Consider the following 12678-nt stretch of genomic DNA (forward strand, 5'->3'; position numbering starts at 1 on the left):
GAATATATGCCACTTTTTACAGCCACCTTGGGTGTTCCAGGGAGGGGCGTTTTTCTGACTCGCAGTCATCTTGTAAAATAAAAAAAACATTTATTTTTAAAATACATTTATTTTCAAACTAAGCTTAAATGGCTTCAACACCACCGTTGAGTTGAAGTAGAAGAGCTTTAGAGGCAATATTTTTCAATTTTTTTTATTGTGTGAAAACCACAAAATGAGATGTACATCATGCTTTAACCCAACCCCAGTCGTTTACTTATAAAAAATAACTTTCTTATCAACTATTAATAACAAAACATCCAGAAAAAAATCTAAATACCTATTTGACATGATTGTTAAATAATAAATGTACTGACCCTATTATTTTTATGTACATTCATATTATGAGTTTTCATGGATGTTTGCCCTCTAGTGTCCAGTAGTGGTATTGCAATTTACTTTTAAAAGTAAATGTTGGTAAAACGTTTAAACTCCTGTCCTTGTTTTGCATCTAATGCATATATTAACAGACGAATAATTTTAATGAAGTAGTTTTTATTTTTAGTCTCACTGGTTTGACTTTTTAAAGTACGGTTTGCTCTATTATAAGGTAAAATGTCATTTTTGCCATGTGAATATAATTTATTTTACTTTTTTGTATTATTTTTTGATGATTAAAACACAGAAATAGAAAAATAAATTCAACAGACTCATAAAAAAACAAGTAGGCCTACTTTATTTAATTGTTTTTAATCTCAGAAACAAAAACAACAACAAAAAATAATTATTTCCTTATTTTGAAATTCCCAAATGGTACAAAAAGGCGACATCTCTCTGGGTTACTGCTCAGTCTTCGGGACTGGTTGATGTTTTCCGTCCAGTGTGTGACAGACAGGATGGGAGCGCTTCCTTTAAGCTTCTTAGGGCGCTAATGAAAGTGAGCGCTTATTGTCCGGCAGACAGATGGTTTCTGTCTTGATGAAGTTTTAATTCAGCTGACGGCGGCCGCCGGGCTCTTCAGTCCGCGGTCACGGCGCCTTCCGGCGGGGCGTCTCCTCTGGAAGGTAACCCACACCTGCAAGGAGACCTGAGGATACACAGCTTTTCTTTTTTCGTTTTTGTTGGTGTGACGCAGTAAAATATATTTCTCTTAAACTTTTTAATTTTTAATATATTATATTTTCATCTAAATACAATTGGAGACTTCTACAGCGGCTTACCAAGAACTCTAGTAAGTGTTTCTGAAAGTAAAAATGAAATTTTAATAATGTATCACAGGAATAAAAGCATATAGCCTTCATTATTACATGCTTTTTTAATTGCATTTATTAATTGATAGTCTTTTTCTTGACAAAGCATCTACTTTTATATGGAGGATAATAAATAATCTATTTTTACAGCTTGATTTGATTAAAAAAAACACATCTGCAGTTAACTAACAGTGATCATTTCTGTCATTGTAGCTCTGAATTATTTATGGCTAAGATTTGGCATAGAAATTCACGCCCCACTTTTTGCATGACTCATGTGGGGTTCAGCTTGATGAAGAGGACACACACAGATGAACAGCGCTGAAAGGATAATGTGACTCAGAAATAAGCCCGATGAGGCACCCTGTGCCCTCCCTCTGGGTTTGTGTCTTTAATTTGCTGTGACTTGGTGATGTGATGACTGAGAGAAATACATGGAATGGTTGCATAGATAAATAAATAAAGCAGAACTTATTTTTTAATCTGTCTCCTCTGTTTGTGGGGGAAGACGAGGATGCAGTCGCCGTTACTGTGGGGCCTCCTACTGCTCTGCGTTGGGATCCTCTGGATCCAGGAAGTGTCCAGTGGCAACCGAAGCTCCAGAGGACACGCAGGTGAGTGTGAGATCCAGTCAGGCCACTGAAACACCCAGTGGGACTCATTAAGCCCCCCGGTCACTGATCTGTTGGCCTACAGGGGAGATCAGGGAGCTCAACAAGCAAGCTGTGCTTCTTCGTGCAAAAAGATGTCCGTGTGATTTCCAGTCTGACAACCATCATCAAATCTGGAAACAAAAAAGCCTCACCAGATCCAAATGAGCATTTGCATTAAACTTGAGGGAAATTTAACATTTTTCCTTATTTTTTTTAATATCTCATAGCCTTATACAATAGGAAGAACATCTTAGTTTTCTATGCTGTCATTTTTATAGTACTTCATTAAAACTGATTTTCATTTTTGTTTCATTCCCAAAATGCCTTTATCATTTATAAAGTTTCAGTTTTACTTTGACATTTTTAAACAGAAGCATAAAAGCTGTTAAGTTCAACAATAACACTACAAAGAACAAGAACATTTAACAATCACGTTAACATGTTTTTGTGACTTTTTACTCATTTTAGGGAACAAATATAAAGAAAATTAAGCGTATAATTGCATTAATGAGTATTTATTTATTCAAATAGTTGTTAATCAGGAGCAGACGTAAATAATTCTGTGTAGAAAACCTTGTAAGTGTGATGTAGAAGTTTCTACGGCAAGCGACAAGCTCCCTGCTCCACTTCATTCTGATGCATCTTCTTGCAGACAAATAGGTCCATGAACGTCTTCGTTTTCCTCGTCCGAGCCGGAATATGGCTTAAACTTGTATGGCTGGATAGCTTCAACATTGCTTTTCATTTTCTTGGCACTGGTAATGTTAGGTTGTGAGGGGCTATAAAACAAAGGGATGATGGGAAATGGGGGCAGGCTTGCTCCATGCCAGCTCAGGCAAATTTCTAGTGAACTGCTGCCACTCGGCAGACAATATGTCAAAGGAAACGACACAGTTTTTTAAAATTTTGGCTAAAAGAGTATAATCATCATGAAAATATCACTGGGAATACTTTAAAAATAGGTTTGTGAGGTTTGTTACTATATAAAGCTTGAAGACTTTCTCTCTTTTTTTTTAAACATGAGTCAAATTTTTAACTTTCTTTGTCTTTTGCTAATTATTTTTCCAGTTGTGCTTATTTTAGGGATCAGTCAGACAAATCCCTCACACCTGACTCGTCTTTTCTTTGTGTGATCTCTATATCTTTGTGTAATCTAGAACCAGGAAAGATTTTTAAATTGCATCCCCAAAACCCTAAGATTTGTTTTCTCAAATTTCTGTGAAACAATCCAATTTTAGCTCCTCATGCTTAATTTGCTTGATGGTGCCTTTCCTCCACTAGGTGGTGCTGTTTTTCCACAAAAAAGAAAAACTCAGTCAAGCTTGAAAAGACAATAAATGCTTTGTGCAAACAAAAGTGTTTAGCACAATTCAAATTAAAACTCCTTTAAAGCCACAGGGATACAGTTTAACTACAGTTCTGCCATAAGGAGATTCAATCTGTATTTTTTGGTTTCTAAATTCAAAACTGATATGAAACGCATGTTATTATTTTCCCTCACAGGATCTTCAAAGGAGAGGACAGGAACTTGTGAAGTTGTTGCTGCCCACCGCTGCTGCAATAAGAATAAGATTGAAGAGCGCTCTCAAACAGTCAAGTGTTCCTGCTTCCCTGGACAGGTGGCGGGGACGACGAGGGCGCTGCCCTCTTGTGTCGAAGGTAATATTTTTGAAACCCCCCCTTCAACCGAAATATTCACGCACAGCATGGATACGGTGCACGTAGGGTCCCTCTCACATGAATGGACTGCCACTGAGGCAGGGACAGAAAAATGACTGTCACATCTGATTGAATTGTTTTTCCCTGCTGCCTATTTTTTTTTTTTTTAAGTCCTTCAATCTAAAAAAGAAAAAAAAAATTGACCTTCTCTTGTGGCGTTTTTGTCCTCTCTCCAGCCTCCATTGTGCGTGAGAAGTGGTGGTGTAAAATGGAACCGTGTCTGCAGGGGGAGGAGTGCCGGGTTCTGCCTGACCTCACAGGCTGGTCATGCATCTTGGGGAACAAAGTGAAGACCACGAAGGTGAGAAGGGGGTGCTGCATTAGTCTGAGTCACAGTTCACTTCATCCATCCATCCAACCATTAGTTAGACTCGCTTTCTTCTTCTTCTCCGGCGGGGTTGCTGGAGCTTATCCTAGCTGACACTCCAAACAGGTCACCTGTCCATTACTGCCATTCGATTCGGCTTTATTTATACGGCGGCGATACCAATCACAATCGTCTTGAGACATTTCTCTGGAGTCAGCGCCTCGGCTCCCTGGAGCAAGCACTGAAGCAATAACCAAAAAAAAAAAAAGATCCTTTTAACGAGAAGAAAGGCGTCTCGCTCTTGAGGATAAGGAGGGGTCAGGTTTTGTGGAAGGGTTGCTCAAAGCTGGCAAAAACAGAGACGTGAATTCACGGTGACGAAGTATAACAGAATTCCTGCATGCACATGATACATTCAGTTACAAGAGTGGATGGAATGGGGAAAGCCAGTAAAGTATTAATTATAGAATAGCTGAGTGGGTTCAGAGAGTGCTTATGAGGTTGCTTTTGTTAGCATAAACAGCGCAATGAGGCAGATAACTTTGTCAGTCATGACAGCTAGCTACATTACAGATAAGTAGGCTGGCTCACAAAGTAGGAAACTGGCAAAAAAAGGAGTGGAAGGACCTTAAATACAGGCTCATGCAGACTTTTTCCTTTTTCCTCATACTAATTTTAGAAAATTTCCTCAATCAAACGTAATAACCTCTCCCACTGGTTGTATTTTTTTATTTTTTTACCTGCAACAGCGGGCTCAGAAAACCTAATTTGATAATCGGGTGAGTGGTGCTGCCAAGAGGACAAACAGGAAATAGCTGTGAGCACAAAAACCCTTCTTATAATTAAACTGAACGGCCAAAGGGAACCCCGTAGCTTTTAAAGAGACATACACGCTCCTCAGAAGTTGCCTTTCTGTTGAACTCTTTAACATGCATTATTCATAGGGAGGGGGGGGACTTGATTTTACAGGGAAACTAGGGCAAGGTAAGCTCAGGGAGGGTGTTGCAAGTGATCTGTGATTTCACAGTGGTGGTGTAGCCATCAGACTGTGATCCAGTCGAACAAAAGAATGAAACAGAACATCGCATAACTGTCCTTCACAGTAACCTTTGCTTGGTTACTGTTGCTATGTCTGGCAAACCTTTTTGTTCACACGTCAGGCTTAAGTTTGTCTACGTTTAAAAAAAAGGGGGTTAATATTCCCATTGTTTCAGTTATGCTAATTGACAATTACCACATTTGTTAAAAAAGTCTTTGCAGACGCTGATTCTACAAGTTGTGCCTCGTAAAAAGGCGAGAGAAGTGTGAAATGTATGAGAGACAGAATGAGAATCCATCATTTTTAATAATTTATTTTTATAATGGTGCAGAAATTTAGTGTTTAGCACCAACAAATAAGCAGGAATTCTGTCCCTCTCAGACTTGTTGCTTCTTCTTTAGGAAGCCCTTCCACCATCTACTCGCTACCTGTTTTAATTTATCCTGTTTGAACCGGTTATCTGTTCAAAAGACACTTGTCCATGCCCTTAAACAGTCAGACCAAGGCCAAAGAGCTGTCGAAGGACACCAGTGACAAGATTGTACACCCTGAATCAGTCTCACCTAACTGAGAAGAGATCAACTGATGGAGCAATTATTAGGAAATGGAAGAAAAACAAGATCACTTACAGTCTTCTGGTGGACAAATGATCTTAAGAACAGAGATGAAACATCACAGAAGAGGGAAGACTAGTATTTGAGACACGCAACGTCCTCATGGATTCAAATCCTCTGGTAATCCAAATGTTAAACCGTCCAAAGTTCTCCATAGACCATATAGATCAGGGTGAACAAAACAACTGATCCATATTAAAAAAAAAGGATGAATGAGGCCATGTATGTTGAGATGTTGGACGAAAACCTCCTTCTATCAGCAAGAGCATTGAGGATGAAGCATGGCTGGATCTTCCAGCCGGACAATCATCACAAACGTATTACCCAGGCAAAAAAAGGGTGGTAAGTCAAAACCGTTTCAAGGTTCTGAAGTGGTTGAACCAGTCTTTGGACCTCAACCCATTACAGCAGGTCCTCAGGGACCACTATCCTTCATCTTTTCAACCCTACCCTCCTGAAACACACCTGCCTTTGATGGCTGCCATTATTAGCATTCTCTAGAGCTTAACGATGAGCTGAATCAAAGTGGGCGACATGTAATACATGCAGGTCAGTTTGTCCCGAGGACCAGGGTTGGGAAACGCTGTATTAGAAAATCTGTGAAAGAAGTCTGTGTGTCCAAGCAACAACCCCAAAACATCACAGCTCTAGAGAAGAGCTGCATGGAAAATGGACCAAAATAGCAGCTACAGTGCCAACCTGAAACTGTCATTATGAACCAGAATTACATTAAAAAGTGTTGATGTGAACTTTTAGAATTGACCAAATACACAAATATATTCTTTAAGAATCCTACAAAGTTTTACATTCTTTCTCTCACATCTGAATGAAATACATTAGAAATCTCTCCCATCTTTTCAAGTGGAATAACTTGGAGAATCAGAGAATGACAAATTGTTTACTTCTTTGTCCTACTGTAGCCTCGAGTTCTCCAACTTATTTTACAAATGTTTGTTTTTCTGTGGTAATTTGCATAATTGTCATCCCACACGGAGTGACAAACTGTGAGAATCAACAGTGGGGCCACAGAAAAGCGCACTTACAAACCTTAACAAGGCAAAATGGCGTGCAACACTGCCAAATACACAACTCTGAACACTAGACTGCTATTGAAGGGAGAGCTACCTTGAACCAGAGAAAGAAAGAACAGACGATAGAACTTACATCCCCTCACATGTAAAAGAAACAAAGCAGATACAGAGACAACTTGACAAATCAAATCTCGTTTTTTGAAAAGCGTGTCTTTGTTTTAGTAACTTTTTTGGATAGGCAACTTATTCTTACTCCCAACTCGTCATATATGGACGTATGGTTCAGACCCCCTCCGCATTACTTTTTTTACATTTTGGGTGTCCCCAACTCGTCGATTTTATGACGTATTGGCTGTTCCCATTAAATCCCAGGTCTCCAACCTTCAGGCCGTGAACCGGTACTGGTCAGAGACCCGCTTGGTACTGGCCACAGATGCTAATCAGGGGTCCCCAACTCAGGGGACGTGGAACCCGGTACCAGTTCAGCGTCCCTTACCGCATCTGGTACTGTGACTGGTACTGTGTCCCTAGGGTTAGGGACCTCTGATTTAATGGGAACAGTCAGCACTTAAAAAAGCGATAGTTTGGGACACCCAAAACTTAAAAAAGTGATGCGGAGGAGGCCCGAACCATATGTGATAAGTTGGGAGAGAAAATGTGTAGTAAAAACTGACTGAAGAGATGGATAAACAGATTGGCAAAAGCTGTGGTCATGTGATGCAATCATTTCTATGAAAGAGGCGGGACTTTAACTTACTATTTGATGGAGGTTTAAAAGAATAAAACTTTAGAAAGATCAGTTCCACATAACAACCACTAGGGGTCTGAAAACATGAAAAAGTCTCATTCCATTAACTCAGAAGTAACTAAATTAGAATATATTTGTCCTTGTTTTAGATAAGTAAATCACTCTTGCCGTAATTTTGAATAAAGCTTAATATTTTGAATAATTCAATTGGTTTTCTTTGTGGAAAACATTACTGATATCAAGTAAACAAAAAAGCAAAAATTACTTATAAATTATTTAATTTTTGATGTTATTCTCAACTGTTTTTGATGTTTATATACTTCATTTATTTTTGAGCAGCAATATACATAGTTATAGACGTACCTATTGCTTTTTTTAATTAAATATATCTATTCAACGGGGAAAAAAAACAAGTTTTTCTTCATTCTGCTCCTTCATTTTCCCTACATAAGATGTCTTGTATTGTTTTAATGTATATGTTTTCTTGTGGAAATGAAATAAAACAATAGAAAATAGAAAAACAAAAGTATTTGGTGCTTTTATACTATTTAAAGAAGACATTTTAGAGTTCCTTTAGACTTCATACCTTCCTGTAGCACATTAAATAGCATGCTATTTTATTAGAAGATCTTAAACAGCCTCTTAAGACTAAACGTGAGTGAGTTCTTTTGTATGTGGTTCTGTGATGGACTGGTGACCTCTTCAGGACGCTCCATGCCTTGGAATTAGAATTGGCTCCAGCAACCCCCGTGTCCCCATTTAGAGTAAAGCAGGACGAAATAATGCACCAATGGATAGACGATTAAGCAGGGCTTTTTTTTTTTTTTTTGTAAGAATTTTGTCTCATTTTCGAAACGCCTCTAACTGCTTATTGGCCCTGAACAGGGTTAAAGAGTTATAGATTGATCATTACCCAAACTCGGTCTGCTCCTAAATTGCAGAGTTTCTCTTTTAACACGGTTCCACACATTCTCTCTCAGCATTTGGAAAAAAAATCTTTGAATCGGTCGCCTTTACTGTAACTACAAGATGGTAATCCATGCCTGGATAATTGCTTTGAGTTAGAAGCAGTTTTTAGTGACTGACTAAAAGGCGGGAGAGAAAAGAAAATCAATTTACATCACAACGCTGAGCTTATTGTGTGTCATATTTGTTGCAATCATTGCTGGAAATAGGAAATAAACACGTTTCTTTTTTTTGCCTTTGTTTTTAGGTGTCTCGGTAGCAAGACAGAAGCTTCACCTAATGAGCACAAGCCAAGCCTGACCTGCTGTAGTCAATTTTAAGTATCACCACATTCTCGTCTGATAGAGCAAGGTGGAACAGAGATTTAATTAGATATCTCCTGGCTGAACTTTAAGCTGCAAGAACTCATTATTTTAATTTTCTTTTGTCTTGGAACACTTCTTGTCCATGGAGAGGACAATCTATTTAAAAACTTAGGGGGGAAAGAAAAAAAAATGGTACCTTTTTTTCCAATCCAAACAGAGAATTTCTGCACAGCTCTTTGTTCTTGTGCTTGAAATGCTGGGCACATTGTGATGCGCTCAATCAAAGTTTGGATGGAGCTGCTGGCAGACACTTAAAAAGAGATTTTGTGGATTTTTCAGGTGGCAGCATGTGAACCCAGTCAGTGGCTCGTGACTTTCTGTCGATCAAAGCAAAGGACCACAAATACTGAGAAATTCATGACTACACTGTGTAGCATTTGCAGTCGACGCTGTCCCTCAACAGAGTGGTACCTTTCTAAAGAGGTCAGGTCCCCTTAGACTAGTCCTTAGCGTAAAGAGGCACTCTAACAAGCACACGTACACACACACAAATACACAAATTCTCTGTTTGGACTCCACGGGTTGGACAGACTACCACCTGCAAGGCTGCAAGAGTAGACACACAAGCCTGATGCAAAACAGCGACTGTGTGAAATGCTAATCAGAAGGAGAAAGGTGAGAGAAGAGGAGCTTCTTCACTGCTGAGAGTCTTTACATCAGGCTTTTTTTTCCTTTTTGTTTGCCTCTCTCAACTGAGTGCTTCTGTGGAGGGGACTCTGTTTATAGTAATGATGGGAAACACTGGTGTTTCTCTGCCTTGAAGCAGAACGGAGCCACCGCCAGGGCAGAATGTCTGTAACCACTTCATCAGTTGTCCTTTTCATGTGCATAATATTCCTTCTGGACCCACCCCCCGACTGAATCTCTTTTATCTCTCGAGTTCAGCCACACCATTTGCATTTTTTACCTTTCGCGATGAAAAACATTTCATAGTAGCTCGAGCTGCAAATCATTCTATTTCTGCCGTCAGACGCGAATGAAGGCCACACACTGTGCTAAGTGAGAGCAGCCGAGTCGGAAGTAGTTTGTTCAACATCTCACAATGAGGATTGGTTTTGCCAGAGACAAGAGTTTTCTGAGCTGCAATGCAGTGCTCACATTAAAGTGAAACTATGAAGATAAAACTGAGTTATTTTAGGATTTAAATATTCAGTTTGGTTATAATGTCTTTCTATTTGGTGACAGTAACAGGAGAGGTGTGGTCAGCACTAACTATCTCTGATAAATGTTTGATTTTGTGGCACAAACGGCAACTTTATTGTTCCAAAACTGATCTCATACCCCTTTACATAAAGTCCATGTGCGACAAGCAAAGTGAGTTGATGAAAGACCCACTCCGATCCTCCTTTGATCTATTTTAAAGCATTTCCAGTGGTCTTCTAAGCATGATTGTACCGTTTTTAGCCAAAAAAGTCATTTTTTAGAACATAGTTTCTGCAGATCAGGTGTAATTCAATAGAAATTCACCATTCTGAGTAGACTGGAGTAATTCCGCCCCCTCTTCCCTTCCCCATTGTTGAGCAATCAGAGCAGTTAGCTTTTGTCCCCGCCCACAAGCTTTCTACCAAGCACTTTTTTGTCTTTGCTTTTTTTTATCTGATCCTGATTCACAATGATTTGGATGAAGAAATACTCAGAAAATGCAAATTTAAGCTTAATTTTTTTTTACAGATCATCAGAAAAATGCCACAATAATAGGTTAAAAACACCAAAAACATAACTTACATCGGAGTGGGTCTTTAATGCCATACATTAAAGCTCCAGCTTTCATTTGTTTTGTTCATGTAACATAACTCACAATATTTCTCTAATGATTGAAATCACTTTTTTCCCCCTAATCGCAAATATGAGTTTAAGTTGAAATGCTAAATTTGTCGGTGTATATTGATCTTACATAAAAGTAGCCCCAATTAAACCTCTCATCAATTATATATCATCTTTTGGGAAAATAATCTACTCACTTATAATTAAAAAAAAACAATCACCCTTCTTGCTAAATCAATAAATCTTGATTTTTTTCTTGATTAAAGTATGACTTGTGTGACCCGTCTTGAGAATTGGATCATGCTAAAAGATAATAAAAACCTATAAGAAACAGTTATTGAACTGTATTGATTTAGGAAAAATTATAAAAGTTACAGCTATAAATCTACAAATGGAATAACAAAGCACGAAACACTGGAGAATCAGGAGTGACCAATTCATTCTGGAGGTCACCAAAGAATTCGTCTTAGTTAAGGATTTTACTTAATCCAAGTTTGATCATCTCTCACCTTAGTCATCCATTTATGTTTTTTTTCCTGTTATTTTAAACATCTTGTTTGGTGAGAAATGTTCAGTGGGATGATGGGACAAAGGTGTAACTTGTGCGTTTCCTGATACATCGAGGTGAAAACGATTTTTTAAAATATAACTTACAAGCATTTACACATGGTGGTGGTAGTGTCATGATCAGAAGTTTCTTTAAGCCTCAGACAAACCGGCATTTTAAAAGTTCTTTTAAATGTTGCTTTACATTCACAGAGGTCACCTGAACATTTTTTTTTTACTAATGAAAGCAGCTCAATTGTACTATTTATTGTACTTATATTAATAAATGTATTTTTTTTGTTGATTATCTTCTATAGGAAACTTTTTGAACTACCTTAGCTTACAGTAAGGAAGTAAAAAAACTGATTTTTTTCTCAGATTTTCACAATTTGGATATCTTTGAATTATGGGACACGCATTGTTTTATGCACATTCAGATTTTTACAGGGGTTTAAATTTATCAGATATGTTTATTTTACTTTCACATTTTTGTGATATATATTTTTTGAAGGTGTTTGTATGTTTATGGATTTCATTTCATTTATTTCTTCCTTAGTTGTCATGGTGTTACATTAATTGTGATGTTTTTGTCCATTTACTTTGAAATAATTATAAATGTATAACCCTAAATCATTTAAAAGGCTGTTGTATTTTTTTTTTTACTAATATTGCTTATTGACTTATTTTAATGATCATTTAAATGTTTTATTTGAGTTATTCAGATACACAAAGGGGCTTTTGGTTGATGGCTTATTTAAAATGTAAAATAATTCTACCATTCTATATAATTGTATTAAAAATTTTGATTTTATTTTGTTGCTTTTGTAATATTTAATCTCATAAGTCACTGATCCTGGAAATAGCTTTTCAAGCTAATACTGTGAAGTAAAAGGGAAATGTTTTTGACTCAAGGTTTTAGTCAAAGAGTGACCTCACATCCTCCGCCGTACGCTTTTGGCTCCCAAAAATACCACAAGCACGCACTCAAAGCTTTCACGTTTGGATTTTTTTTTCAAAGAAGCTGCTGAGACATTCATTAGACGGCTTTCAGATTTTTCAGTGAATCATGCCGAGTCATACAAAACGTCTTAGATGTGTGTGCAGGGCGGCTGATTGCTCCGATTTGGAGAAATAACGCTAAAGCATATCAGGAAACAAAAACATCCTATAGTTCCTCTCGAATTATACAGAATTAGTTAAAAAAGATTCCAACTAAAATTTAAAACCTGTCAAATTGTCCATTTGCATTGAGTACTGTACACAGAAATAAGAGTAATTCCTATAATTCTGAAGGATAATTGTAAAACATAGAGTGCAAAAAAAAGGAATGGACCTGTCTTTTTATGTGGAATATGTCTTTTTTTTGGTTAAATCTATAGAAACGTATTGTTTTCAATTGAAAAAGTTCAATTTAATAAATGAAATTTTAATTAAAATTTGTTCTCATTCATTTTAAGAACTAGAAAAGCAAAGAACTACACTAATCTCATCCGCTCATAAAAACTCTAAGATGACCTGCTATTAGAAGTTGAAAAGCCGAAATGTGTCCGTCTTCATTTTGTTTATGTGCGAGTCTGTTTAGTTCTTCCTATTTATCTACAAACATTACTACAAAAGTTATGAAAGTATTGGTTATATTGCCCAATTTGTTTTTGTTTGTGGTGCTGCAGAAAATGAGTTACACCCAGAGTTTTTTT

At 37.5% G+C, this 12678-nt stretch overlaps 1 protein-coding gene across 6 annotated transcripts; it reads left to right on the top strand.

The window, feature by feature from the left end:
* The first annotated feature begins 413 nt into the window (after positions 1-413).
* Positions 414-10353, top strand: LOC112158740 (chemokine-like protein TAFA-2). 6 transcript variants are annotated; one of them, XM_024292231.2, is made up of 6 exons: positions 777-1210; positions 1443-1610; positions 1738-1843; positions 3386-3541; positions 3778-3902; positions 8554-10353. In XM_024292231.2, the coding sequence occupies exons 2-6, from the start codon at positions 1584-1586 to the stop codon at positions 8563-8565; spliced, it is 426 nt and encodes a 141-aa protein (XP_024147999.1). In that variant the 5' UTR covers positions 777-1210; positions 1443-1583; the 3' UTR covers positions 8566-10353. The 6 variants fall into 6 exon arrangements, with proteins under 6 accessions (XP_024148000.2, XP_024147999.1, XP_036068707.1 ...); XM_036212814.1 differs by lacking the exon at positions 8554-10353 and having other exon boundaries at positions 3778-4904; XM_024292232.2 differs by lacking the exons at positions 777-1210; positions 1443-1610; positions 8554-10353 and adding an exon at positions 414-589 and having other exon boundaries at positions 3778-4904.
* The last annotated feature ends 2325 nt before the right edge of the window (positions 10354-12678 follow it).

The sequence above is a fragment of the Oryzias melastigma genome, linkage group LG7, assembly GCF_002922805.2.
Source record: "Oryzias melastigma strain HK-1 linkage group LG7, ASM292280v2, whole genome shotgun sequence".
Taxonomy (NCBI): domain Eukaryota; kingdom Metazoa; phylum Chordata; class Actinopteri; order Beloniformes; family Adrianichthyidae; genus Oryzias; species Oryzias melastigma.

Excerpts from the sequence above, each read along its gene's own strand:
- LOC112158740 (XM_036212814.1), top strand. The coding sequence starts at position 1,584 with ATGAGGCACCCTGTGCCCTCCCTCTGG. Across the intron at positions 1,611-1,737 it reads ACCCTGTGCCCTCCCTCTGG|ACGAGGATGCAGTCGCCGTT; the intron begins GTTTGTGTCTTT and ends TTGTGGGGGAAG. Across the intron at positions 3,542-3,777 it reads GCTGCCCTCTTGTGTCGAAG|CCTCCATTGTGCGTGAGAAG; the intron begins GTAATATTTTTG and ends TCCTCTCTCCAG.